Source organism: Seriola aureovittata, chromosome 8 (assembly GCF_021018895.1).
Source record: "Seriola aureovittata isolate HTS-2021-v1 ecotype China chromosome 8, ASM2101889v1, whole genome shotgun sequence".
In the NCBI taxonomy this organism is placed as follows: domain Eukaryota; kingdom Metazoa; phylum Chordata; class Actinopteri; order Carangiformes; family Carangidae; genus Seriola; species Seriola aureovittata.
Genome location: NC_079371.1, coordinates 19,091,449 through 19,115,371, shown reverse-complemented (window position 1 = coordinate 19,115,371; position 23,923 = coordinate 19,091,449). Strand labels below are relative to the sequence as shown.

Genomic DNA, 23,923 nt, shown 5'->3' with positions numbered 1-23,923 from the left:
GTGGACATCGGCTACAAATTCAACCAGCTCCGTCATAAGCGAGGGGCCTAATTGGAACAATTTGTCCTAGGTTTTATTCCAGGAATCGTTCAGAGTGGAACGTATTTGGCACATACTCATCATTTTATAGTTAGTCTTCATGCGGTGCAGTGTAGATGTAGGTTATTGACAACACATTTTACTCGACCATGCATTTTAGATACTTGCTTTTTTGTTTGATTTAAGTTTTGCATTAGTCCCTTTAGAGGTAAACAAGTGAGCCTGTCGCACATAATCCACCTTAATCACAAGCTCTTCGTACATTTCCGGTGTCTCATCTTGTTCCTTATAACGGTTATAAACTCATTTGTATCACAGACACAAACGCAGCCTGTGCCCTAAGCTGTTTTGTGTTTAACGCTGAAACACTTTAATGTGTGTTATCCTGGTGCAAACCTATTAAGAAACCCACATGCACCAGATTTAAAGGCTGAATGGTCCAGGTCGGTTTCAACAAGACAGTGAGACGTTTATGGGACTCAGCTGTTACTGATAAACTCTCCTTGTTAATGTCCAGTCAGGGGCATTAAAGCATGTCATAAATATTCTGCAAATGTTTGTTTTTTATGTAATCGCAATGACAATGTATATGCCATTTGCAATACGAATAAAACTGACTTGTTCCCACAGTATTTCTCAATTTAGCAGCAGATGTTAAACTGTTTATGTGAAGTATAGCGACAAACAGAATATCCTAAAGAGGACTGCTGAAATCTCCTTGTCCTTAAACAACACAGATTTCTGCTGACTGATGTCGTGTCTAGTGAAACAGTACCTGAATAAAACTATTGTATTTTAACTGTCCAACTTTAAAAATCCTTCTCATGTTCTCAACTCAAGAGCTTTTATAAATCACATTTACCAGTTATAGTCAGAAGCAAGAAACTGTTCCAGAACCTCAAAAAAATTGAGAAAAATAAATGTTAATAAAATAATATACCTTTTTTACAAATTACAAAAGAGCTGTGAACAGAAAGAATCATGGTCTGGCAGGTAACTCATCGACTGAACAGTTTGCGGGACTGTCATCTACCAGTATCATTAGCGCTACACGGACTGACACCAGTTCAAGCTGTACTCTTAACTGCACCTTATGCATTTTTTCCCCTTCATTAATTCTTCTCTGGTGCAACAAAGAGCTCAAAAAAAAAAAAAGATACACCTCATATGTCACAAAATATCGGACAGAAGAGTCTTGTTCTGTAATATTTTACTGTATAATATTATTGTGGGGGTAGTTACAGTGTGGCCCCTCTAATGTGCTAATGAGCATACATGTTGCCATGGTTACTGAATGATCCTGCATAAATTGAGTCACCTGAGAAAGAGCGTCTCTCCTGTCTGTCCTTACATAACGCACTAATGCACGAGCATCACGGTCGTCAAATGCGTCGACCACATTTTTTCCGACCCTATTTGCTGAAACTCCTCCTTTGGGCCCCAACGATGAAACCTCTTTCAGAGCCACTCAGACCTTTTCCTCCTCTTGCCATCTTGATACAAAATCCGAATCAACTGGACCTTGTCAGCATTTCTATACATTCCACACAGCATGATTGAATGTTAATTGCGTTAAGCTGGAGTGCAGGACTTTTACATATAAACGAACGTCAGTTACATTTAAGCCCTTGCCGAACGAGTTCACATAATGCTGATTATACCTATCAGCGCCAGGTATATCTATGTATTTTGCAGTATACTTTACATAAAGTTTTAAATCTCTGTGGAGACATTCCTGCACCGGCCCACACGTAGCAATGTGTTTTTTACGCCAACCGGCAGCGACTGGTTCGCCAGAGCTGAAGACGGGAGCAACCGTAGCGACAGAGACGGGGTAGGCTACAACAAGTAAGAATATTGCGGAACCTATAGGGGAAAAACCAAGAAAGCATCTATGAAAAGTTTCTGATGCTCCTGATAAAAAAAGAAACTTTGGAGGACAGACATGATCACCATTGGCGTGGCTTTTCTTCCGTGGAAAGTGCTGTTTGTGTGATTACTCCCACTGCCAGAGGGGGGAGACAAAAGTTTCTGCACTGCAGGTTTAATTGTACCATCTAATGCAGCTGGGTAGAATCCCCATCCGCTATATTTCTCCTCTCAATTATTCAGGTTTTTCTTTTAATTAATCACCCGTCTGTATGTTGCCTCTACAGATTGCTTCGCTGTCAGCTCCGATGGTAAGCAGATTGATTTAATGTTTGTTTCAGAGTTTGCCTGAACTATATCAAAGAAGTGTAGCTATAGACAGGACCAAGCACCCTCTGTGTGCTTTCACACTTTACCTACAAGATACTTTGTAGTCTTCTAGCTCTGATCTGGTTCATAGTCACACTGGCTGTTCACAAATGAACCATGAGGTGTGAGCTTGAAGTGATGTGATGTGTGAAAGCAAAGCAGACTGACCACATGATTTTCTGTATAAAACCAATGTATAGCTTATATTTAAACATCATTTGGTCATCATAAAGTACGTGTGGGGATTTTTCCTGATATGTCAGAGTAAAAAGGAGTTAAAACAAATATGTTGGACTTATGTCCTACGTTACATTTTAGTTCCTCGTTAAAAATAAGTGAAACATGGCAACTACAGAGCAACTATCTAAAATATTATGGCAGAAAATAATTCCTGTTTTGTCAATAATATTCTATTATTCTTCATGAGCTCTTTGTGACCACCACGGAAAGACGTTTACAAAGAGCTCAGACACATAAGCTGCAGTAATATGCAGCATGACTTGCTGTCATGGTTCCATTATGCTGCAGGAAACTCTCCATGAATTACCTGTCAGTCCATATGACTTTGTGTTTGCAGCTAATGGTTTTTTTTTTATGAGAACAATGAACTCGAAAAATAAAAGGCAGCATTATATCTTTTATTCTTGGTTAAAACCAACTGAACTCAACTACAGGTCTCAAAGACAGAAAACTAAATGCACCTAAATGAGGAACCCACCTGTGCTGGGGATCGTCAGCCTCCCTCCCAGGAAGTTAAAGGTCCCATACGAGGTGTTAGCCACATCGCGGGGCAGCGTTTTGAAGTAGGTCTGAGTGGACAGCCTGCTCACAAACTCAGCAGGGTCTGAGTTAAGCTTGCCATTGTGCAGAGTGTGCGAGCCGTTGGGGAGCGGGTCCAGCAGAGGCCCGTTGGTCATAGAAAACTTCCCAGTGGCATCGTGGCGAGAGCGCAGGGTGCCTTGGTAACTGGTGGTGGTGGTGGTCAGATCAGGCTGGATGGTGAGCAAATGGGAATTCTCTGTTTAAATAATAAAAAAAGGGGAAACAGACAAAAGCAAATGTGTGAATCTCCATGAGTGGCATGCGGAAGGGGGGTGGGCGGGGGCTTGGGGGGTATTCATACATCACAGAGACAGACCTCACACTCGCTAAAGCTGTCGCAACACACACAGAAAACTGAAACAAACACAGGAAAAGACACATGGTGCCGAGAACAGAACACTCACACGCACAGACTCTTGACAATACACAAACACAAATTCCACCCAAAGCCAGTCAATTCCCCTCCCCTCGCTTTCTCCCTATCTCTGTCTGTCTCTTTAGCAACCACACAATCAATTCCAAACAGAACTCAGATACAGCTTAGCACCCAGAATGTATAAAGGCTTTTTTCACGGTGAATCACAGGCATTGCAACCCAGTTCCCCATCTCCATCCAACTCAGACAGTTGTATTTCTATTACTCGCTGGTAAACCTCAGAGGCTCCACACAGACAGTAAACAGAGTGGGTACATTTCCTGACAATGAGGTGGTGGCGAAACATAATGTGTCAGGCAAATAAACAGCACATGCGCCACACACACACACACACGCACACATACACACACACACACACACACACACACACACACACACACACACACACACACACACACACACACACAACATAATACATCTTGCTTAGACTACAAACCACTGCAAACACATTCACACCACCTCCACAGCCACAAACAAACACAGAATCAGTGGTACATGTAGATGAGTTCTGCACGGTCACGGTGGGCAGACGCACAGACCGACGGACGCACAGAGGAGGGTAGAACAAAGAACAGTGTCCTACTGCTGTGGGGGGGAGGCCTGCGTGGCCGCGGTGCCCACACACCTGGCTTGCTGGGCTTGATGCCCATGGGCTGGAAGCCAGTGGTGAGGATGGAGGAGTCCGCCACATCGGCATCCAGGCCCTCCTTCTTGCGCCGGTAAACCAGGATCACCACGATGAGCAGCAGTGTCAGACACAGGGCCACCGCCACCATGCCCACGTAGAGCGCCACGTCCTCTGCCCCGCTCACAGCTACAACAGGGGGACAAAGAATGACAAAAAGAAATTCCCTCAGGTGAATGGTAATACATGTGGGTGGTGCCGCAACATCTTTCATTATCCTCTGTGCAAAGGTGTCACATGAGGATCTACTTGACAGCATGAAATCAGCTCCACATTCCTTGCTTGCCACCTAATGCTGCTTGGCTTTGTCCCTGACTCTTTGATGCAGAGTTAAGAGAGCCAGCATTAGCAAATGAGAGAGACTGTCTTGATTTGAGTCTCAAACTTCATTGTCAACGCATGGACAATTGAAAAGGAGAAAAAAACTGTCTGAGATTTTTTAACATTACATACCTTCATTTCTGCACTGGATAAATATATCTTATACCAGCATGTTCTCTCTCTCTCCTCTGTCCTTTTCTCCTTCTCTAAGCACACAACACCCCCAAGAGAGACTGTGGAAAAATGAAGGTTTCGCTTATGAAATTCTACCACCTCTCTGTGAATGTCTCTCTCTCTCTCTCTCTCTCTCTCTTTCTCTCTCTCAAAAGCATAGCAGCATCTTTCTCCCAAAAGTAGTACAGTATAAAGATGACAGCTAAGCTCAGACAAACATCAATGTGTGCGTGCATTTGTGTGTATGCATTTTGTGCATGCATGTGTGTGTGTGTGTGCGCGTGTGTGTGTTTTGCAGGAGAATGGGATTTGCTACGGCTGTCTCTCTGGGCTGGGGGAATTTGGTGGCGGAGGTGGAGGATGCTCCTGGGGCCTTTGTGGAGGGCCATTGTGCCGGGGAGCCACGGGGGCGTAGCGCTGTCAACTGAACACAGTCAAGGAGGGGACGCATTGAGCAGTGCAGCTTTGAGGGATGGAGAACAACAGCAAAGGTTAAAGTGCTGCAGGCTGGCGTGTGGTGAGTTGACAACAAAAGGAGGAGGACAGAAGCAGGGAGAGAAGAGCAAACATACAAGAATGAAAATCAGAATTAAAGAAGGACACAGTAGACTAGACTAGTAGGGAGACAGCATGTGCCTATGACTGACAGCATGCATGATTTGCATTTCAGCAATGAGCAGCAATAACACGTCCAAAAGGTTTGTGTCAGAATCAGCCTGATTATCATTAGACACGACATATTTTGATGAATATCTCCAGACTGTGGTGGTGTTTTTCCACCACTGTGTGATCCTACCACTTGGCTCAATCCTGGAAACACAGATTTGACAAGTTTTAATTGGTGTTAGTAAATCTGTCACATGAGGATGGCACAAGCGTGCTAAAAGTCACCTTTGAATAAAAGAGAAAAGGGTCAAAAAAGTTTCTTTCTTTCCTGCTCTCTGCGTCTCATTTATCACTTTTCATCCATTTGTCCTCGTTTTCTCCTTTTGCCTTGAAAAAATCAATTTTTCTGGACAAAGCCACCTGACATACCCAAGTCTTTAAGAGAAATGCCAGAATCTATTTCATGGGTGATTATCTCAGTACAATCTGATACCTTAAGTAGCGGGATTATATGCAGCCAAACTCAATGGTGGCCCTTCGTAATGCCGGGGATCTCTTGACATGTAATCAATTTTGAAAGACTGGCTGAAGTTAAACACGCGGTCACCTGTTTTGTTCCTGACATTACATAGCACATCTGTACAGCACATACGTGAAGAGCGTTATGCGATACACACACCTGTCCTCCACCACCTCTCAACTTCTCCATTAACTTGCCTGTGCCTCTCTCCTCTGACTCCCCTCTCTGTGTCTCTCTCCTCAGGGAAGCATAGAGGTGCTTAAAAGTAAGCAGCCTGGCTAAACCTTACACCTTTTACAATGAGCTGCAAAAAAGGGGGAGAGACAACGGCTGAAACTCTCATTAAAGTTCCCAAATCCAATTGTCTTGGTGAGTCAAAGGCCAGACGAGGATGTGGTATTTGGGCTTCTCGCGCTGCAGTCTACTGCGGGATGTGCAGTCTGACTAAAGACAAAACAACACCCGTCAGCAAGGAGACAGACCAAGTGGGTTCTGCTGATTGGATAAACATAGCCTTAGATTGGCCAGTTGCTGTTTACTTTCTAAGGGCAAACCAAAGGCACCTCGCTAACCTCCGATGCAAAGATCCAGTATCTTGACTTCCTTTTCCTCGGCACACACCATTCTTGCACCCAGACAATAAAGTCGGTCAATCAGACAACTCTCTCTCTCTCTTTCTCCCCCTCTCTCTGTATCTCTCTCTACCTCTATTCTGTCTGTAATCTCTGGTGGCTTATCGCAGCATCACTGAGTGAAGTTTTATCTGACCCACCAGGTGTCACAGTGAAACGATCCCGACGCTCACTGCGAACCCGACCAACAACTGCTCTCAGCTCATCCTGTCCCCCCCAACTCATTGATTTTCATGATGCCAGCCAATAATTGAAAGGACATCCATCACACTTTAATTGACATAGCTAATCAGGTTTTATAATTGGATGGGCTTTACTTTAGTCCCCCTCTAACGCGTCCTTTCTCTCTCTCTCTCACGCACACTACCAATTTACCTCTCTTCCTCCCTCTGTCAGCCATCACTCCATCGTTCATTTCCACTTGACGTAATTGCTGGCTAAGAACTTTTGATTCTCTTTGTGTGTGACCTCTCTGGATGATTGACACACCGCCTGCGGTTAATCTATGGATGTCAGAGTTGACCCCAGGCCAATCTCTGTTTGTTCCCTTCTCTCCCTGAGTTTTCAGTTCTGCTCCTCAGACTCGCTCCAGGGCTGGCTGGTTAGGGATCAGTTTTCTGACTTGAGATGGTCCGCTGTGGACTTATAATTCATCTCCTCTGAGGCGATGTACCTGGCTCCTGTTGAAGTTTGGACTCTTTGCTGCATTGGCAGTCAGCACATTGTCTGCACCTGATAGTACTCAACTCACCTGCTCCTTTCTCTCTCCAGCATTGATAAATAAAAGCTTTGCAGCCTCCTGCACCACTTCCCCAGGCATTTATCAGGAGACCTGAGAATATATTTCATCCCATGGCCAATCCTAGTCACTCGCCTGAAGATGAATAACAGTGGAGTTCTTAAGGTCAGGGAAATATGGCTACTAAAACTCTCAAAGTGAACGTGACCATTACTATCTCCACAATACAGTCGTCCCATCCCTCAGCCAGCCCTGATGAAATATGGCCCGAAATAAATGTTGGGCCATTTTTCACGCAGCCTGTGACCCCACTCTGACAAAATAAACCCATGACGAAAACATCAGCCGCCTCGCCACCTAATTAGCCCCCCCCCCCAAAATTCAAAAACAGATTAAGACAGATTTATAGTTTTATAGGCTTTGCACAATCATTTGCGACACCCCCAAAACACGATTCGGCTGCAAATTAAGTTCATTACCTTCATTACACACATTAAGCCAAATAATTGTTTTTATGTTATCCTAATTTCCTGTGCCTGAGAATACTTGCACCATTATTTTTCCCGCTATCCTTTTTGTGCCCTCTAACACCTGTCTGCCATTTTGGCTCTGGCATGCTGCCAGCATATTTATGATTTCCCTGCACAGATTTTGTGTTGCTTCATCTTGGGCTTTGCTTGTTTGCTTTATGAAAATGATCCTGCCTGGGTCAGATCTGTTTATTTTCGAGCTGTAACACAAAGCTCGCTGCCGCACATTGATTCTCATGCATACAATACCCAAAACAATAACCTCATCTAACGTATGCCATTTCTGTCCTAATGAGGGAGATTAGAGATGTTTGTGAGGTCCTCAGACAGAGGACGTTTTGTTGCAGGGTAACTACGGCTTACTCTGCAGTTGCATTGTTCGATTACACTCGAAGCGAAGGGTGCCTTTTGTTTCACAGGGAAGTTTTCCATCTCAGCTAATAGCCTGCAGACGTGGTTGAAGTATGGGAGCTGCTGACAAGCCAAAACCATCTTGCTATTTTGCTTATTATAATACTTCACACAGCAATTGTCTATGGAAACACATCTGCTGGGAACAGATTGGGACAGGCATTCTTCAGAGGCCAGTGCTCCGCTCTGCGCTGTCAGTGTAAATACTGAGTGACTGTGTGTGTGTGTGTGTGTGTGTGTGTGTGTGTGTGTGTGCGCGCGTGTACATATGAGGAACAATGACTGGCATCTTTGTGTATATATCTTGCCTCTCTGGGGAGGAGCTGCTGACCTTTGATGATGGGCCGACTGAGCTCCCTGGTTCACTGCACCAGCCAAACTCAGCTATTGATGCACGCACACACAGACGCACAAAGTGCAAAAACATACACACAATGTATCATTCACATACAGTGGCTCGTAGCCCGCTGCATCGGTCTATCTGATCATGTCAATCAGTGTAAAATACATAATTCAGTTTATTAATTCACTGGCCCATGTCAACTGAATCCCCATTAAAACTCAGTGTTTACCATGCAGCTCAGCCAAAGAGTGAACTATTTATAACATTTTCTCTATGAGACGCCACCCAGAGACTCATCATCTTTGGATGGGAAGCTGCGATAGCTTTCTGTCTTTGATATCTGTGGGGAGCGACAGAGCTTTCCCTTCATGTCCATCTGGTCGGCAGCGGACCCTGTGGTGCCGCTTTCCACTCAGCTGCCGGCTCGGGCAGTACGAGCTTTGCGGTTTTTAATCCTGACGGTACGCACATGCCCTATTAATGACACATGGGGAGCTGCAAACACAGCACTGGTTGATTTACACCAAGAAGGAATACACACTGGTCATGCTGCTACCTATACATGTACACCAAATAAAAACAAATACACGTTGAGAACAATCACAGAACACTCGCACGCCGGCCATGTGCGCTTTCACGGCTGATTGGACTCACGACACTTTATCTGGCAGGTGGTGTTTTAATCAGAAGAGAGATGGTTTAATTCTCAGCTCTATTAATAGGTCAGAGAGCATCACAAAGCAGACACAGGTGAAAAGATTGTACATTATCTTAGCAGCAAGTGCCCTGCCAGTGTTAATTAGAACTGATTGTCTAAAAAGGTCACGCAGGTTGGAACGAGGCAGCAGCGGCCCGCCTTCGATTCTCGGGTCGGTACAAGTGTCTTATGAGATGGACATCTTTCCTTTATGAACATTTTGTAAGATGCACTCAACATCTATCACAACAAGCTGACACCATAAGGAGACATAAAAGGTTTATTTGATCTGGTAAAAAGCGGAGGAGGACAGTCTTACTCCTCCTGCCAAAGTGTAAAATGTAATCAAAAATATGAAGGGAAGAGAAAAGCCTTTTTCTTTCCCTTCCTCTCTACCTGCCTCTGTTCAGTGGCTAATTGATGCTAATCCAGTACACTCATTTTGCATGTACTGTTTATGATCTACTTGCCTCTGATGAAGGTTGCAGGACTGAACCATCATGCTTTTTATTCCTGAATACATTTTCTACCTTGGCCTTAAGAGTGTCACGCTTCTTTTTATTATTAGATCGGTGGTGTATTTTCTGGCTAAAGCTCTCAAAAGTTGTTTTGGGCACATTTATTGATTTTAGGATGTTGCTTTGCAAATCATCACCTCAGTTATATAGGAAAAAAATACATAATTTAACTCCCGTCTACAGATCCTGTTGCAGAAAAAGTGGTTAAAAAAATACTATGTGATACTGTATCTTTTTTATTGCTCCACTGAGTTAAGCTGTGAAAGTGCGGTTTACAGTATGTGGGTGGTAGTTCACTCACTCTGTGGGCACTGTTCGCTGGTACAGTTGAGAGACTGGAGGTCGAGCCCCTGGCAGTCTTTGCCCCCGGTGCCAGGTGAGGGCTGGGTGCACTCCCTGCTCCTCCACATTGAACAGTCTGCGCCGCACGCCGACCACTTGCTCCACTCGCTCCAGCCTCCATCGACTGCAAAGACACATAATATAAAACCATGAGTGAGCACAAACACAAACACACACACACACACACACACACACACAGCAGCAAAAAGTCAAACTGATTCACTTCAAACACTTTCAAACATCTTAGTTCACAGGGAAAAACTATTGATCGGAAACCATGCTGAACAGTTTCAATATAACAAGCTATAACTTCTTTGTACAAGCAGTTATACAAGACATATATATATATATATATATATATATATATATATATATATATACACACACAACTTATATATGTTAAAACTTTACACAGTGAAGTTCAGATGCAACGGTGGTGTAAAAGCAGTGGTGTATTTGCGTGCGAGATGAAAACAACTGGCAGAATACTCTGTTGCCATCCTGTGCAAATTCACTCGCTCTAAAATGGAAACCTGGTTGGGAAAGCATTATAAAGACATGCAAATCCACTTGCACACACTCAAATCCAGCAGATGCACAGGGAAACCAAAGCGTGTAAAACTGCTGAGGAGAGCCATACTGTCTCTATTCTGCTCTCTTTGTTTATTTTCAACATGGAAATCAGATGCAACTAAGCTAAACCCCACTGGTACAAGGGTGCTGTGGCCTGGTAGACCCAGCTGTCGACAAAATAAATCTGAACAGGGAGAAGAATATGACCCCTGGGAAATTGGCCCTCTGGTCTTCTGTTAAACACTCTGTAAGCACAAACAAATATCTCTATTTAAATATTCCCATAAAAAATGAGCATCTGTGAGAGCAAACAAATCTGCCTTGGTTTGATTTGTTGGTCAGAAAAAAATAAACAAGCTATTACTGTAGCAACACAAGCATTACCTGTAGTGTATCTGAATGCAAGACACAATACAGGTGGTATTACTATGAACAGAGATGAATGTATATTGCACCTGCAGCCTCACCATAACTTCAAACACACCATCAGTACGGGCAAAATGAAACAAATGGAAATGGGCCAGTAATAGTTCTGAGCACGCCCCGCTGTAAGAAATATCTGCAGCTTTACCACACACAGAGAAGGAGGCCATTTTGCAAAGGTGGGGGTAATTTGGCATTGTGGCCGGGGGGGGGGAGGTGTAGTGAATGATATTGAGAGTGACTAGGCCTAGGCAATAGGCCTGGGGAAGGTTGCCATAGGGCTAAGGGGAAAAAGAGCAGTAATGAGCTCTCATGGGGGAAAAACGCCACTGTCTGGCTCTTCCTCTCTCCCAAATGTAAGGGTGAATGGACTCACACCCTCTCTCTCACACACACACACACACACACACACACACACACACACACACACACACACACGCACAGAGTAGATGCACACCTCTGTGACAGCAGCAACGTCCTCCTGACTGACCTAAGGGCAAGGAAACCTTAGTGCTCATTAATCCTTGCAATAAAGAGTGCAGGGGGCATGACCCCCAGAGAAGAGATGTGACCTGCTGCAGGTCTGAGGCTTTGGTTAATAAAACATAAGAGAGATGGTGACACGTAATTCAGGGTGAGATACCTACTGTATTATTGCATAACTGTGCGAAGTAATGATTTCATTTGGTTTTGGAGCAAGTCCCCAATTAGAAAACCAACTAAAAAGCCGCTGTGAGCATTTCAGACCACAGGCACAGGTGTGTGAGTTAGACCCTGGTACCACACTAGTCTACATGTTTGGCCATGTGTGGCCTAAAATGATTGGGAGAGAATGTAAGAGGTTTTTGTGTTTGTGTGTGTGTGTGTGTGTGTGTGTGTGTGTGTGTGTGTGTGTGTGTGTGGGGTGCAATGCTGACACAGCTCGGGCCTTTTTGCAGTCAGATCCATTTGGCAGAGAGAGCAGAACCAATCAGATAATTGTCCTTGTTTGGCATTGAGTGGACCCATCCGTGGGCCAGTGGGCTGATTATCCAGGCTGGGAATGAGAATGATTGAATAGCGAATTACATCCTAATGAATATATTATGTCACCCCTCAGTTTATCCACACCACTGTGAAATAAAGAGACGAGATCAACATCTGCCCTGATGAGGTGATGAAATCGTACTTCTCTTTTCCACCACAAAGCAAGACTAATGGCCATGCAAATAACATTTTCAAACAAGGAGATTGGAGTGGAAACGGGGTGCTGCTCATGAGACACAAGCACTGCGACAACGAGGCTGAAGGAAAATCAAAGAAAAATGAAGATGCATAAACAGTCCTTGATGGCCTGTCTGACTCGAGACATATGTTGTAAGTATTTCAGAAACAGAAGAGGCTTTTCACAGGAGCAGAGACCAAAGAAATGTTTGGACAGCATAAAAGGAAGTGAAGAGATAGCAAGTGGTTTCAATAAATGCAGTGAAGCGAGAAAATTGACACTTTCCTTGATATCCTTTGTTTCAAATTTGAAGCTGAAATCAGAAACAAACCTCATCCTTTTACTTTTTCAGAATCCGCATAAGAAAATTGTTATCCACAGCCACAGTTTCCCTTATCAAATCCTCAGAGAGAGATTGTTAGTGCTGCTGCAAAAGGCACCATAGCTGATTTTCAATCTTACAGCACCGCAGGTTTTAGGTCAGGCAGGTCTCTGAGGAGGGACAGTAATACAATAGCCAAGTGGCAAGCCCCCATTTGGACATGTTGTCAAGGTGAGACGCAAAAGGAACCCGACCATTCTTTACAGGTCGGTAGGAGGGCCTGTTTGAGGCTCTGCTGTTCAAAATGACAATGGCTGCTGACAGACACAGTCTGAGATCATCGGACACCCATGGTTTCTGTGTCCTTGAGGGAAGCATGAGGAGGTAGACAAGTAGCCTACCACTGAGACTAGCAGGCCGCCCCTCTGCTCCCACTGTCCTGTCAACACACATGTGTGCACAGTAACCACCCCTAATCCTGGTGTTCAAAGGCTGATGGGGGAAAAAAAAAAAAAAAAAAAAAAAAAGTCACAGACCCATGAAGGGAGTTGATAGCTTTGCCACAGAAGTGGGAGATGCAACAGAGATAAATCACTGAATATTATTCTGTAATTCTGATACATTTTTATATGTTTAAAGATCTTTTTTAAAATCTCCCTGGTTGTGGTATAGCATGTAACTGATAAGTGAATAAAGCAGTCGACTCCCTTATGTTAACTAAACCACTAGAACAAGCAACATGAGACAGAATGAGAGATGAAGAGGGTGAGCCAAAACAAATGGCACCAAATGATTAAAAACAGCACTGATGCAAGGCTGTCACCAGATGGCCACCGTCTTTTCACAGTGAACTAATGTGTTTTTCTGTCACATTTATTAGCCATCGCCTTTATTTATTCCTTGGATAAAATATGTGGTCTCCAGAACAATCTCTGATAATATCTAGAGACACATAAATGCTTACTTCCAAAGCAGAATTAGACATTTGCCTGAAGTGCAGACAGCAGACATATGGGTACTAACTTGCATGTGTACAACACATACATGCACAGGCACACACTTGCAAGTACATGTGCACAAATACACCAGCCCCGAGTCTGTTTATTTTCCATCTAGCAGAATCCTCTCGACTCCTCTGGCAAGCCTGAGGGATCAATGCAATATTCAAATCATTCACACAAAGTTAGAAATTAGAAATCTCTTCAGATTGTTTGCTGTTCCCCAAACACGTCAGGCAACAGTTCAATTCGTTTGTGTGTGGGGCAGGTGTCATCGTGCCGCTTCCAGAACTGGGGACTAACTATTTGTTGTTGGCCCAGTTTGAGTGTCTTTGTTGGAAATGTTGGCATGATTTGACATTTTGCCATGACTGTTGGCTCTGACCACAAGTCAGTGCAGGGGCAGAGTCGATGGAAGGGTGAGGGATGGACTGCAGAATTATGTGGGATACTTCAGCGAGGGATGCAATGAGATGGAGACAAAGGCAAAGAAGAAGGCAGAGAGAGGAAGGAGAAATAGAGATTAAGCTCTTGCATAGTTTGGCTACTTGCTGTCTCAAACGTTGATCTGCTCTACTCTGAGCCTCAGGCTTTAGCCTCAGCCTCCTCCTCCTCCTCCTCCACAGCTCCCTGCGTCTCTCCCAACATGTAGCCCATCTGATCTGCCACAGAGGCCTCCGCCAACTCTCATTAAACACTTTGGAGACTTAGACAAAAATACAGATGAGCCTCTCTAGCTTCACACTTTCCTGATGAGAGGTGGGAGCTCACATTTAGATACAAGAGTCATCGTGAATAGACATGTGGAGAGTTCTGTTACTGAGCAGGCTGGTGTAGATGGTGCAAGTCCGCGGAAGCTCGTATGAAGTACGTGCATGAAAAATATGCCTCTGCGGCTGTAGCTAAGCACTGCTCTGAAGGAATCATGCTACTATTTAAATTTGGAACGACACATGGCCATCGGCACTTCGACAATAAATATATATAGACTTAGTTGGGCGATGCAGAGAGAAATTATAGCCTTTGCATGATGTTAGTTCCAAATTTAAACTGATTTGATTCTAGCAAATATTCATTCAGTTGACAGCATCTTTTCCCCCCCCCAAAGGAGGAGTACAGCAAATCCATCAGTGTGTTTTAGACAAAACAGAAACAGACTGCAACTGCAAATTACACAGAATAAGCAGCAAAAAAATAAATAAAAAAAATCTTTAAATATTTTTCTGTAACCCATTTTAAAGATCTAATGCTGTAAGTTAAATACACTAGAGAGCTAATAATCAACAAAGAATCTTATTCTAGATAATTAATAAACTCTTGAAACAAGACCAACATTAAATCATGCAATTTTTATAACGCAGCTCAAAAACAAAGGCACTGTGGAGAAAAGAATGCCTCTCAAGGCCGAATTAAAAAAATAAAGAACACTACTTTTGAATCCAAATGTCAGCCGTGTCTAAATAAATAACATGATGTCTATCTGCAGCATAACAGCCCCCCATGTAACTCAAGTCTCTTTCTTCTGAAATGGGCTGAAAACACCATGTACTGTGCATCCAGTGGATAAGACCTGTGAAGGCTATAAGCACAGTGATAATTAAAGTTGCTATCCAGTATGTAAGGATGCTCTCTGTTAGCTGGTCTCATCTGTTACCCCTCGCTGACCGTGCGTGACTCTTAAATGAGAGCTTCTCTTCAGACTGATGATTCATACATGTGTTAATCATGTATTTGATGAATCAAAGTGAGGATTCAGATGTATTTAGGGGTTGTCGTTGCTGGGCTGTGTGTATGGCTGGGTGACAAATGATAGGAGGAGTCAGTTCATCTTCGGGGACTTCAGAGGCATGTCTGTGAGTACACAACAGAGCTGCAGTGCCACTCCTGATTGGAAACAACAGCCCATCATCCCCAGGCTCTGGCGTGGTGGACTTTGGCCTTGAAGGGAACCCTCTCTGGGTGCCGACAGCTGGGGCTGTCTGTGCCACTGATGTTCTGTCTGAGACAGGTAACGAGTGAGAAAAGGAGGCAGAGACTCCCCTCTGTTGCCAAACAACAGGGCCGATAGAGGTGTGAGCGGGGTCATGCCGCTGCAGTGTCTCTAATCAAGAGAAAAAAAGAAGAGCTCTTTCTCTCCCAAAGCCTCTGTAAACTGTGTTCACAGGGCACAATGAAATTTCTGTCACTGCACCCTAAGGGTTGAAATTACACACTTTCTCCTTGCGGGGCAAGAGAAAGATAGAGGAGGGTGGGGTCTGGTCTAACAATAGCAGCTTGGACTGACATTAATCTCTTTAAGCTCATGGAGGTCAGTATACAGCTTTGCTATGGGGGAATATCAAGCATCCCTGGACACCCCTCTAATTCCATTACTCGTTGCTCCAGCGCTAATAATTCCAAATCCATCCAGATAGCGCCCTGCGTTTCCTTTGTCTTCCTCCTCCTGCTGTATTCCAGCGGGCCATGTTACTTACACACACGCTTGACATCTAGTGATGTCTTTACATGGGAGATGTGTAACACAACACCGTGATTCACTGAGGAAGATAACCTTTGTTTTAGACAGGGAGAAGCTGCCACTGCCAGGGGTGTTCGATTTCCCTTTCTGCTATTTACCGAGCGTGGGAGCTTTCTCATGTGGTCAGCATGGCTGCAGTGCCCCAGCTATATGTCCACAGACAGATCTTCTGGCAGACAACAGCCAGCTCTTGTACACACTCAGGCTTCCTCGGCTTCTTTCTCAGTTTTCCTCTTCTCTCTCTCTCACTCTGGGCTTTGTTCCTGCCTTCCTTACACTGTATCTGATTCCATCTGTTTCTATCCCTGCTTCCACCTTACACCTCCTTTTTCCTATGCTGCTTTCTCTCTGTCGCTCTCTCTCCCCCTGTCAGGGGGCTAATGTGGGACTGCAAATGAAGCAGCTTGACTTGCATCTCAGGCTACCAGGGATCGATATGTGTTGCTCAGTATCAGGCAGGACACTCTGCCTCTCTGACGCTCTCACAAGGGAGAACGGGCAGGCAAATGAAACGCCCTCAACTCCTCACAAGTAAACATGGCACACAGGCTGCCATAATTCACCTTTTTATGGCCTATATTTACTACATAGCTTGAGCAGCAAACAATAACAAATGTGCTAGCTGGTCAGACACAACCCCATGGCTGGGACCATGTCTCTTAAAGCAGACAGGTCTCCAAAATAAAAACAGGGTCTGCGTACAGCGCAGAAGATAAAGGGATATGTGAACAAAGTGCGATAATAATAAATCACTCTCAGGATGAAGCCTTACTGTGAAGACTAATAGGCTCTGACATTGCTGTGTAAGCGGTCTAATTGCAGGAAAGAACAGAAGCACTGACATCTAAGAAAAGACCTGGAGGTGCTGGTAGAAAAGGGCAGCCAACATAAAGATGAATTGATGACTTCTAGATGCAAAAAAATGCAAAAAGGAAGCCACAGGAAGCCAAGCGCCACAGGACAAACGGGGTTGCCTGGGAGTTACCTGGACAGGTGGCCACGCAGGCACTTTTCTGGACGTTCTGCCCCTCACAGGATGTGCCTCCATTCAGTGGCGTGGGGTTGGTGCAGCTCCGACTCCTCTTCTGCCAGCCACGCCCACACACAGCACTGCAGGACGACCAGGTGGTCCACGTGGACCAGCCGCCGTTGACTGTCAGACCAGACCAGCGCAGGGGTGGGGTGGGGGATGGAGGGGTGAGGAAGGGAGGAGGTTGGAGGGAGGGGTGGATGGATGAAGGGACAGAGCAGCCAGGATTACCCGACATGCACTAAGGAAAAGAGGAGTGTTGCGCTAGAATAATTGTGACTGCTGTTACACTCTTTGGTTCAGCACTGCAAGGTGAACTAATGGAAGACCAAGAGCAAAGGATGGCTGCTTCCTGTGTCTAAGTTGGAATTACAGCCAACTGCAGAGGAAACAAAATGGTCTCAACAGGGAGCAGAAAATAACATGACAGCTTGCCATCTCTGACTTCAGACACAGCTGCTGCAAAGTAACTAGTGGACATGTTAAATATCCCTCCAAATTTCACAAAGGTAAAGGCGAGACATCATCCAAAACTCTCATAATACAGTCAGGTTATAATCACTGTAAAGAAATGCCATTTAAATCCCGATGCTTACAGTCATAAATACTCCATATAAATGCCAACACCCTACTCAGGAAAAAAAAAAATATAATGGTTTGTTCCTGTACTTCATATTGTGTCCTTCACACATCCACCACTGATTTCACACCATTACAAGACATTCTTCAAATTGTAGAGAACAATGCTGTATAATTTATTCCTCTTTTATATTTGAGACTGAAAGTTCAAGCAGTTCAAAAAGTCTGCGGGCTGAATTCCTATTATTTGCTGAATCTGAGCCCATGTTCAAAACCTTAACCATGTACTGGCACATAATTGGTGGTGTATTGCTCGATCATGGCAGGTGATTACATCAAATCACACTGATTTAATTCAAACCAGCTTCCTGTATCTACTGTGTTTGCCTCAGCTTACCAGATAGCAAGATTCCTGATTTATTGACTTGAACAGCACTGTCGTTTCTTCTCTGTACATACTCCCTTCCTAATTTCCCCCTAACTCTCTCCTGTGCTTGTCGTGGCTGAATCATTTCCTTGCCCTCTCTATGCGATTGATTGCTCGCCACAGCGGGGTAAATTGCCAGGCAACTCAGCCTCTGATTACCTCTTAGCACAGAGTGCAGTCACACCAGCCAGGCCTTGTTAAAATGCATCTCTGGCCCCCTGTTGAACCCCCTTTGAAAAGTAGCGGTTATTATGACTTGCTACAGCTAGCTACATCAGCTAGCATGCTGGACTGTGATGGTCTCAGCTAAGTGAATGTTTCTTTTTTAGCTATTTAGGGAACATAAGTGAAAGGTAGTAACAGGTCCTCTTTTGAATAAGACCTCTTCTGTTATGATTAACCTCAATTAAGACTGCAATAGTGATACAATTTTGTAGTAAAACAAAAAGTGTAATGAGAAGAAAAAAAAATTGCCCATGCAAGCACCCCAGCAATTTGTTCTGAATATCTTGGGTCCAAGAGTGAAAATGGATGTTTGATAATACAAAAAAAAAAAAAAAAAAAAAAAAAAAAAGGGCAAACAATAGGAGTGTGAATGCTCTTGCCTCCACAGTCACTCCAACTCTAGATTTAGAAGTCTTTCAACAACAAGCTAATCAATTATAATCAACACTAACAATAATTGTGCTGCTTTATTTTAATGCTGGAGGCTTGGAGAAGTGTATGATAATGTGCGTCTTTGACTGCATGCTCCAAATTAACACATTTCATTTGAAACCGTTCACCATGAAAGTGCACATGCCTCAATTTTCAACTACAGTCATACACTGCTATTTCAACATTTGGACCCCCTTCAGGGTTTGCACAGTTTGCTGAACTACAAAATTGCCCTTAAACGAAATGACTTTCAGGGTTTTTTGGAAGATCTTAAACACAATGATTTCTTTTACTGTCTGTTTCCTTTTTTTTTTACTGTTGAGTATTTAGCACCTTAATGAAATGAAGTAAAAACAGAAATACAAATCAACTCAAAGAGTAAATGCATGCTGTTGATTTCTCGCTGTAATCCGCTGTGTGCAGTAGAGAAGACCTCTCCTATAAAATATCACCCACATGTTTTTGCGTATAGTAAGGGGAACAGGAAAATGTTTTCTTTACAACCAATCTGAAAACCCCTCCATACAAGACCCTCACATTCCACATTCGTTCATTTTTTCTGAATCTGAATTCATCTTACACCCTAAACTCCACTGAGATTCCACTGAGAGCTTTTGTTGGCTGAAAAGGCAGCGTAACTGCAATCTTAAGTGGTAATTAATATTCGAGTAGCTGCTACCTCAACATGAGAACTGCATAACATATTGAATTTTAATCAAATAATTCCCACTGACACACTGATTCCACAAGGGATGAAAATTCTTACAGTGCATACCCTGTTTCTCATGTATTTCCAATATATTAATGGGACAAAAATAACCAGTTAAATTTTTAGATCAGATAAAGTTGTATATATTGTATACAACTAAAACAAAAACCTTTCGATCAATTTAATTTTTAAATCATTTTGATAGCGGGACAAATTTTGTAAAAGCTGAGGAGGTAGACGTCTACACAGCGCTGTAGATTTGTGGCATATGGTGTGTTTTCTCTACTGACATGATAAACAAGAAATGCTGTTCTGACTTTACAGCACATCGTAATTTCGTCTTTTTCTGGCAGCCTCAACAGAAACAGACCGTGTGTGTGACACCATGCCAGATTATAAATTTCTTACATGCACAAAGTTGCTTTCAAGATGCACTCCCATGTGATTTCCATTTCCTGATTGCATGTTGCTGCGCATTAAGACAAGCTGTAATGTATGCAAAACTTTAGTAGTGCCAATACCCAAGGAACCCTCTGTGATAAAAAAAAAAAAATATGCTGTTTCTCTGCATTTTAACAAAGGTCAGTCTGCTTATCAAGCTAAGTCATTATTTACAGTTTGCTGTTAATTCAATTTTTCTTCTCACATTGGATCCACTACAGAGGAGGAGGAAGATGGCAGCCCCGACATCAGAGACTGCCAGCTTCAGGAGAATGGCTGCCAGTAACATTTAAGTTGTGCTAATTAATGTGCAGATACGCTACTATCTGTGTTGTTATTTATGATTATGTAATACACTGCTTGATGAAAAATGGAGATAGCTTATGCAGGTTGCCACCATATGTCTGGTACGCGTAACACTGCATATCATTATTACAATTGCAACGTAGGATCTGAATATAATATTACAACTTCCCGATTGAAGAAGTGCTCCCAGGTATCTCCCATGCGAGAAAACATGCAGAGGTTAATGCGGAAATGTGGGAAAACAGAAGCAACATGCAAGCAAAACAGGATTCATTTGAGCTGATTTTATGTTTGCATATTTTGAAGTCCAGACCTCTCAATATCCTCTGCGTACAGAGCTTTGACATCTGCTGAAAGAAGTGATCACCTACCATAGACTAGGACCGTGGCAGAGGTGCTTTTGCGGCGAGCGACGATGTTTTTGGCCACACACGTGTAGTTGCCCGTGTCCGCCAGACGGGCTTTTTTGATGACGAGATTATGGTCAGCCGTGATGAAAAAATTGGGGTCGCTCGCTGGGTCGATCACATCTTCGTTTCTCTGCCACTCCACCTGAAAATATGTTTCAGTGGTCAAAACTTTACTGCATCTCAATAGAAACCGTTTTCCCCCTCCCCTGCAGCTCTACAGTGACCAGACATGCTGCAGATGAGAGATTATATGAACCAAAAAAAAAAAGCAGTGCAGGTACCTCCTTTTTGATGCAATCAAACATACAAAAAGAGAAGCAAATGTAGCTTGGTATGATACTGAGATGGACTCAGATAATTTATAAACGGTACTGATTTCAATATTTACTCTCTTTGTGTGAAGGAAATGCAGCTTTTATTTTGGAGCAGCTGCATATCGCTGCGGCTATTGGTGGTCTGTGAGCGTAACCCATCATGCTTTGTGTACTTTCTGTGCCCTCTTGCAGAAGCCAAAACTGATGTTATTCCTTTTTTGGTGTACTCTCAGATTGGCTTGCTTGTTTTCTTGCTCTCACTTGACCTGATGCCGTCTCGAGAGTGGCTACCGTACGGCAGCATTGTTGTTACTGCCAGTTGCGATGCCGCATATAATTGGGCTTTCTTTCTCTTGTGTGCTATCCCTGTTTTCTGCCGTGGTGACTTCTGCTCTGATGTTCTTTTCTGCTGAACTGCGGCGGGCACCGTCCTTCCCATTTCCTCTGCAAACTGTCCCTTCACTGTACAGCTGTGATTGGCTAGTCTGCTGCTCCTGGTAGACCGGACTGTTTGAGTGGCTGGCCTAACCACCTCATGTTGTTATTAGAGCAGTTAGTGCCTATCTGGGACCGGGATGATGCTGCAGATGAGGTGAAACAGCTGGGCCCAGTCTGGTCCTCTAAACACAGACACACACCACAGAGACGTGGAGAGAAAGAGAGACTTGAGCAGAACAAGAGTGTATGAGAGATATAGTACATGGAGAGACGGCAAAGAGACAGAATAGGATAGGAAGAGAGTGAGGCAAATAGACCCATTAATTATGGATAGGCCTTTAGAGATGCCAAACGGGGAGTGAAGCCTCCAAGCCTATCCTGAGTGATGTGACGAGACGATGTGATATACGGCTTCTCAGAGATGTAAGAGAGATAATAAATCAATAACAGGGAATAATTAGAGGTGTAATTTATCCGTACAGGGTTGTCTGTTCCCTGGTGGAGCAGCAAGAGATGCCGGGGAGCTGATCCCGAACCACTTTTTGCTCTTTGTCCTATTGGTGAGGAAAGGGTAAATGCATGCTAAATGTGGGCCTATAAATATCTTCTGTATCCGTGTCTCACCTCAGCTTGTGGCACTCCCTCAGGGGGATGGCAGCGCAGTAACACCTCCTGGTCCAAAGCCACCTCCTTACCCTGCGGCTCCTCCTCAAAGTTCTTTCTCAGGTCTGGTGGAAGAAACACAACCAATTAGGATATTTGTAAGAGCTTGTGAGGCTTGAGTGAGATATTTTATCCACAAAACTTGGCCTGGTGATGTTTCTAAATTTTCTACTCTTGAAACGTCCACCCATGGCCTCGCTGAGCATGTCGCACTCCAGTTGGCCCCTAAGCCACACGGGGATCGGTGGCACCAACCATGTTGCTTATTACAGGCTGCCTGGCTGGTTCAGAGATGCTTGTCTGCTGCCAGAGGGGCCCGGCATCAAGCAAAAGCAATTGCATTACCCCTCACTCCTCCCCTCCCACCCACTCTCCTCTCTCCAGCATCCGCCAGCCTCCAGCTTCCATCTGTATGAGAGCTTGGAGCAGCCGCATGAAAACAAAGCCCCGAGGCGCCTGGACAAGAGCTCCTGCAAGCCTGGCTGCCTGCATGGGGCTACATTGCGTCTCATTGAATACTCTTGCTGTGGTACCAAGTTCTGCTATATATTTGTCCATAAGCCCTGGCTGTGAATTACACAGGTAAAACTGGCAAAGCTTATTTCTTGTGGGGGAAATAAATGCAGGTCTATTTGTATCTGATGAGCTAGACAGGCTGCCGATAGCTGGCGGGGCCTGGCGCAAATTTGATGTGTTCACCTCGGGTTTTGACTCAGAGCAAAGAGATGTGTTAATATGTTGCGAGGGGCTGAGGGTGCGGCTGTGAGCCACCGGTGAATTCCTTTAAACAGATGTTGAGCCTGTCCTGACCAATCATAGTGAAAGAAACATTAAGACAAGCAGAGAGTTTCACGACATTCAATTTAATTAAAGCCGATACAATGGGACTGGAGGAGCCTTGAGATGTAACAGTCCTGGAAGGATGGAAACTATGCGAATGTGTGAGTGCGTGCACGTGAATATTGTGCGTCTGACCCGGTGCGAGTGCATCGTTATTGAAGCATGTGTGCGTCTGGTGGTTTGGAGACAGCGCTGCGTTCAGCTCTGTCTGGAGTAATGCATATTTATGTGAGAATTAATAGACAGAATGCTTTAAAATACTCAAATGTAAAATGGGTTCTTCTAATAAAGCTTTCGAGGCTGCAACAAGGGATGTGTCTGGGGTTCCCCAGACAGATTTATGATTGCTGCACAGCAATAAATTTCAAATCTGTTTTTATTCCTGTTACTTTCATAGGGATCATTGCGATCTACTGTATCCAGTGAAAAATATGCTCATGAATACTCAAATTTAGTGTTCAGACTGCCATCAAGCAGACGCATTGCTCTCCATTTCTCCCTGCCAGCACCCAATATATTCTTATTATAAGTAGAATCACAGGGAGAATATTTAACTGAATTGTAATCACAGTAATACACTGTGGTGCATCAGATCATAATGGCCTCTGGGCTAATTGTTAAATCAAACTTAGTCCCTCCCCAACCACCCAAAATGAAAAAAAAAAAAAAAAATCACCCTTTTAATATCCTCTTATTACATACTGACATGCAATATGCAAGCACCTAGTTAGGCAGTGTTTGCCTTAGTAATGACACAGTGCTCATTTTAACATGCACTCACAAGCAATCCTGATGTACGCCTTTTGGCTCTTCTGGGTTCCGGTGGTGCTCCAGGCGACACACTGACACCAGTACTCGTCGAGACCGAAGATCTTCTCCACCTGCTGTCTGGTAATGTCAATTGTCACCTGCATGACTGGCAGCGCTGCAAAAAGCAAACACAGGAATAACCGTCAAACTGGCGAACCGAACGAGCGCGGGTTTCTCCCCGTCAGCTCATTTGACAGCAGCGAAGAAT

The 23,923-nt window shown here is 44.0% G+C and overlaps 1 protein-coding gene across 4 annotated transcripts in view; it reads right to left on the bottom strand.

The window, feature by feature from the left end:
• unc5a (unc-5 netrin receptor A) overlaps window positions 1-23,923 on the bottom strand; it is a 130,574-nt gene that overhangs the window by 20,733 nt on the left and 85,918 nt on the right. Inside the window, exons 3-9 of one of the 4 annotated variants that reach the window (XM_056383273.1) lie at window positions 23,687-23,830; window positions 22,027-22,130; window positions 20,612-20,792; window positions 17,077-17,244; window positions 10,013-10,177; window positions 4,119-4,349; window positions 2,996-3,295 (exon numbers count right to left, since the gene is read on the bottom strand). In XM_056383273.1, the coding sequence (XP_056239248.1) occupies window positions 2,996-3,295; window positions 4,119-4,349; window positions 10,013-10,177; window positions 17,077-17,244; window positions 20,612-20,792; window positions 22,027-22,130; window positions 23,687-23,830 (1,293 nt within the window). The remainder of the gene's footprint in view (window positions 1-2,995; window positions 3,296-4,118; window positions 4,350-10,012; window positions 10,178-17,076; window positions 17,245-20,611; window positions 20,793-22,026; window positions 22,131-23,686; window positions 23,831-23,923) is intronic. The other 3 variants (XM_056383274.1, XM_056383275.1, XM_056383276.1) reach the window with 3 other exon arrangements.